This window comes from Pelobates fuscus, chromosome 1, assembly GCF_036172605.1.
Source record: "Pelobates fuscus isolate aPelFus1 chromosome 1, aPelFus1.pri, whole genome shotgun sequence".
Taxonomy (NCBI): domain Eukaryota; kingdom Metazoa; phylum Chordata; class Amphibia; order Anura; family Pelobatidae; genus Pelobates; species Pelobates fuscus.
The window spans coordinates 407,467,669-407,473,567 of NC_086317.1; the positions used below are offsets into that span (position 1 = coordinate 407,467,669).

At 37.2% G+C, this 5,899-nt stretch overlaps 1 protein-coding gene across 1 annotated transcript; it reads left to right on the forward strand.

Annotated features, from left to right (window-relative positions):
- The first annotated feature begins 3,193 nt into the window (after window positions 1-3,193).
- Window positions 3,194-4,129, forward strand: LOC134576996 (olfactory receptor 5G9-like). The gene has a single exon (XM_063435679.1). It carries the CDS (start codon window positions 3,197-3,199, stop codon window positions 4,127-4,129), a length of 933 nt encoding a protein of 310 aa, XP_063291749.1. The 5' UTR covers window positions 3,194-3,196.
- Window positions 4,130-5,899: the final 1,770 nt, after the last annotated feature.

Below are 5,899 nucleotides of genomic sequence, written 5' to 3' on the forward strand. Positions count from 1 at the left end.
AATCCCCTAGATTGAGCTCTATGCTTTTGATCTGATGACTGGCACAAGGGGGTATGGGTATCCCCAATATTGTACAAATATATAGGGCAACTAGATTAGCACATGCAATACAAACTCAACAACAAGATAAAAATATGGGTAATTGGTATAAAATAGAACAAAGCCTTACAAAAACTCAAAATCTAAATGTACTCCTGTGGACAAAGCCACAAATAGATAAAGAATGTAAACAAAATAGGAGTGGAGAAACACAAACTTTAATTCCCAAAATAATTTCAGATGTCTATGAAAATTGGAATAAAATCAAATTCAAAATGGGTCTAAGAGATAAGATTATTGGAGAAAATGATATTGAGATTTTAAAATATAATATCAAAAATATACATTTAGAAAGATGGAAAGAAATGGATATACAGGGAGTGCAGAATTATTAGGCAAGTTGTATTTTTGAGGATTAATTTTATTATTGAACAACAACCATGTTCTCAATGAACCCAAAAAACTCATTAATGTCAAAGCTGAATATTTTTGGAAGTAGTTTTTAGTTTGTTTTTAGTTATAGCTATTTTAGGGGGATATCTGTGTGTGCAGGTGACTATTACTGTGCATAATTATTAGGCAACTTAACAAAAAACAAATATATACCCATTTCAATTATTTATTTTTACCAGTGAAACCAATATAACATCTCAACATTCACAAATATACATTTCTGACATTCAAAAACAGAACAAAAACAAATCAGTGACCAATATAGCCTTTCTTTGCAAGGACACTCAAAAGCCTGCCATCCATGGATTCTGTCAGTGTTTTGATCTGTTCACCATCAACATTGCGTGCAGCAGCAACCACAGCCTCCCAGACACTGTTCAGAGAGGTGTACTGTTTTCCTTCCTTGTAAATCTCACATTTGATGATGGACCACAGGTTCTCAATGGGGTTCAGATCAGGTGAACAAGGAGGCCATGTCATTAGATTTTCTTCTTTTATACCCTTTCTTGCCAGCCACGCTGTGGAGTACTTGGACGCGTGTGATGGAGCATTGTCCTGCATGAAAATCATGTTTTTCTTGAAGGATGCAGACTTCTTCCTGTACCACTGCTTGAAGAAGGTGTCTTCCAGAAACTGGCAGTAGGACTGGGAGTTGAGCTTGACTCCATCCTCAACCCGAAAAGGCCCCACAAGCTCATCTTTGATGATACCAGCCCAAACCAGTACTCCACCTCCACCTTGCTGGCGTCTGAGTCGGACTGGAGCTCTCTGCGCTTTACCAATACATCCATCTGGCCCATCAAGACTCACTCTCATTTCATCAGTCCATAAAACCTTAGAAAAATCAGTCTTGAGATATTTCTTGGCCCAGTCTTGACGTTTCAGCTTGTGTGTCTTGTTCAGTGGTGGTCGTCTTTCAGCCTTTCTTACCTTGGCCATGTCTCTGAGTATTGCACACCTTGTGCTTTTGGGCACTCCAGTGATGTTGCAGCTCTGAAATATGGCCAAACTGGTGGCAAGTGGCATCTTGGCAGCTGCACGCTTGACTTTTCTCAGTTCATGGGCAGTTATTTTGCGCCTTGGTTTCTCCACACGCTTCTTGCGACCCTGTTGACTATTTTGAATGAAACGCTTGATTGTTCGATGATCACGCTTCAGAAGCTTTGCAATTTTAAGAGTGCTGCATCCCTCTGCAAGATATCTCACTATTTTTGACTTTTCTGAGCCTGTCAAGTCCTTCTTTTGACCCATTTTGCCAAAGGAAAGGAAGTTGCCTAATAATTATGCACACCTGATATAGGGTGTTGATGTCATTAGACCACACCCCTTCTCATTACAGAGATGCACATCACCTAATATGCTTAATTGGTAGTAGGCTTTCGAGCCTATACAGCTTGGAGTAAGACAACATGCATAAAGAGGATGATGTGGTCAAAATACTAATTTGCCTAATAATTCTGCACTCCCTGTATATAAGATAAAAAATATTATAGCCCAAAATGAAATAATGCCCTTCCAGCACTTGCAACAGAAATACAGAAAATCTTGCAAATGGTAAAATATTTAATTATTTGCGAGTAAAATGATATATTAAAAAACAGGGGAATCAGATCATATAGAAAGACTAATTATTCTTCTTTAAAAAAAAAAAAAAGATAATAAGGGAATGTTAGCACAATGTAGTAGGTTATTGGAAAATATGGAGGAAACTGTTAAAATTAAGGATATTGACAAATGGCAAAAAGAACTGAGTAAATCAATTGACAGGCAGGATTGGATGTGCTCATTGAGTTCTATTAATAAAGTAATACATAGTCTAAATATAGTGGAAACACAATTTAAAATTGTGAATCGGTGGTAGAGTATTTAGGGATTTATCCAACACTACCAAATAATTGCTGGAAATGTGGATTAAACAATGGTGACCATATGCATATCTGATGGCTATTTCCACCGAAACATATATTTTGGGAAATGGAAATGATAAGGACCAAAATTATACAGCTTGGTGGTAGAAACCTCATGTTGAGCCTGGGAATATTTATTCTACATTTGGATTTGGATAAATGGCCAACATGCATTTAAGATTTTGCCATACACATCCTGATGGCAGCAAAGTGTGTAATTGCTAGACATTGGAGGACAACTGAGCCTCCATTTTGGCGTGAAGTGGAGATTCAGTTGGTATACCAATTGAGGATGGAGATGGGCTTGTGGTTCCAAGCAAAAAATGCTACTCTGAAGGATTCGTACCTGGATAAGTTAGGCCACGGCAGAGGATGAAAAAAGAAATAAATTAATGGCAAACGCAAAGATATAATAATGAGCTGCACTCCCCCGATTGACCGCAGAGGGAGGGGAGTAAGTGGGTGGGAATTGAGATATTTCTAATAAAAATGTATCAAGTATTGAATGTATATGATAATTTTTGGATGTATTAATATGTAAAGTAATATAAAAGGAGTTTAAATGTATAAGTACTGTATTAAACTTGATAAGGAAAAATAAAATTGATAAAAAAAAAATAATGAAATATGGATTTCATTGATAAATTATTGGGAATATGTCTGATATCACTGAAATAAATTAGAAACAAAGTTTCAAAATAATCGTATAAGTACTGACATTTGGTTGTTTCATTATTTTTTATTTTTTTTATTTGTTTTTAGCTGTTGCTGCACTCAATTTTGCATACCTCAAACATATGGAAGAAGGAAACCAGACTTCTGTAAGCGAGTTCATCCTTTTAGGAGTTACCAATGATCCAAACGTGCAAATATTCCTTTTCATATTATTCTTGTTGATATATATTGTTACTGCTTTTGGAAATATTGGCATCATGGTTATAATCATGGTATTTTCTGACTTGCAAAGCCCAATGTATTTCTTTCTTAGCAACTTGTCAGCCTCTGATCTCTGTTATTCTACTGTTGTTACCCCAAAATTGCTGCATGATATGTTTTTGCAGAAAAAATCAATCTCTTTTATTGGCTGTGCACTTCAACTGTATTTATTTGCATTATTTGCTAGCACTGAATGCTACATATTGTCTGCAATGGCATATGATCGATATGTAGCCATATGTAACCCTCTTATGTATATGGTAATAATGAACAGGACTAGGTGTATATTTCTCGTTACTGCTGTATATGCTGGTGGTTTCCTCACTGCAGGAATTCATACCTCTACGACTATAACTTTACCTTTCTGTGGACCTAATATAATCAACCACTTTTATTGTGATATTCCTCCTCTAATGGATCTTGCTTGTTCAGATCCATATATCAACAAGAACATTATATTTGTTGTGGTTTTTGTCCTAGGGTTTATTTCAGTTACTGTTATCTTGGCTTCCTATACTTACATTTTCTTTACCATAATCAAGATTCAATCCAATGAAGGAAGACGGAAAGCTTTTTCGACATGCACTTCCCACCTTTCTTGTGTCTCCATGTTTTATGGGACAGTTTTTTTCATGTATCTTCGTCCAGCTTCCAGTTACCATGTTACACAAAATAAGGTGGTCTCTGTTTTTTATACAATGATAATTCCAATGGTGAACCCAATCATCTACAGCTTACGAAACTCAGAAGTAAATGTAACAGTACGATCTTATGTTAATAAATTATTATCTTAAGCACCTGAGTAAATTTGCCTTATTAATATATATTATGAAATTGTGTCAATTTTCTGTATATTAACAATTTTAGATTCAGTTTGAAATTATTTTTTTAGGAATGTTGGAATTTTATGAAAAGTTTGGCTTGTCTCCCCCTTGCCGTTAATATGCCTGTCTTGTACATGTCAAAAATGTGTTTTTTTTTTTGTTTTTTTTACCTGCAAGCTCACAGGACAACGCAGGTTTGACATGGTTTTTCACACCTGACCATGTCTTCTTACTATAATGTGGAATAGGAAACTTCTCTGCCTCATAGTTTCCCCTGATTGTGGCAGTATGCCAGTTAGGTAAGTAGCCTTGGTTCAGATATTTCTCCATCCTCAGGTTATGGGGGGAGTTAATTACTGTACATGGTAATAACCCAGTGGTCTGTGATGGCCATGAGTCTGAGAGGGGAGTTCAAAAGATTGACCTTGCAACCACCTACAGTGCTGACTCTGTGAAAGTCTTGCTGTGTTCATTCATTGGCCAGTGGAGAGATAAAAGATCTCCCCACAAACCCAGAGCACACTACTGCAGTAGGTGCCCCTTAAGACTCTAGTCTGCACCTTTACCAGGTACAGACTGAGAATATTTCTGAGAGCTGCAGCCATTCAAAGTTTTGCCTCTCTTTATCACGGGGGCAACGTTTCAATACTGCAGAGTGCTGGAGCTCACCCTCTTCTGTACATAATTGAAAGGAACAGGACTGTATGTTTACTTTGTGTTAGTGCTGTATATGCTACTGTATTCCTTATTGCAGGAATTCAAACTTTACTGCCAGGGCCGCCATCAAGGAGTGACAAGCATGACAGTTGTCACGGGCCTGGCAGTCCTGGGGGATCCAGACTTGTCGCCTCTGCTCTTGTAAGAGCAGGGTCCTATACCCATGTTCCCCTATATGAAGAGATCACTTTTTAATAGCTGACTATCCACTTCTCATTCAGGAAATATCTTGCAGGAGGAACAGATATTGCACTGAGTGATGCACACTGTAGAACAGCTCCTGCAGCTTTATGATTAATCTATAGAGTGAGTAATTTGTACATAACCCTCCAAACTACATATGCCAGTAACCTAAGGACCTTTTTAAATTTAACTCCTCTGAAAACCTAAACAAACTGTCTAAACCTGAAAAACACTTTTACCTTAATCCTAGGTTTAATTCCTCTTAAACTGTTAATATGCCGGCAGTAAATGAAATTCAACTAAAATCTGACACTATATAACCCTTGACGAAGATGCCGTTCGAGCACCGAAATGCGCGTCAGGTTTATTTAATTTTATTTTAACTTACATTGTGCACTGATTCATCACGGATTCACTATTTTGATTAATAGGGTGTTGGTGGGATTGCATGGAATTTTATAGGGATATCCACAAGGATAAATACGGAAGGTATTGATGACTCTGATAGTAGTAACCGAATTACATACTATTATTAGCACCCACGGAGGTGCAGACAGGGAGAACTAGGAGTAGTTTACTCTACCATTTAGCCTAACATTTAGGTAGCTGCAGCTAGTATAATTGTCAGAACAGCAATGGATCTACACAGCATTTAAGCCCCTATTAAAGTGCATGAAGAGTTATTTCTGTATTGTGGATTAAACTATTTTCCTTGATACCCCTCTGCCATCACAGGTGGACGCTGTAACCACCTACAACTATCCCTGTTCCCCTCTCTATATCCTTATTGGCAATACTCTCTTGATATCCCCATTTTAGGTTGTCTATATGGGAAGTAAC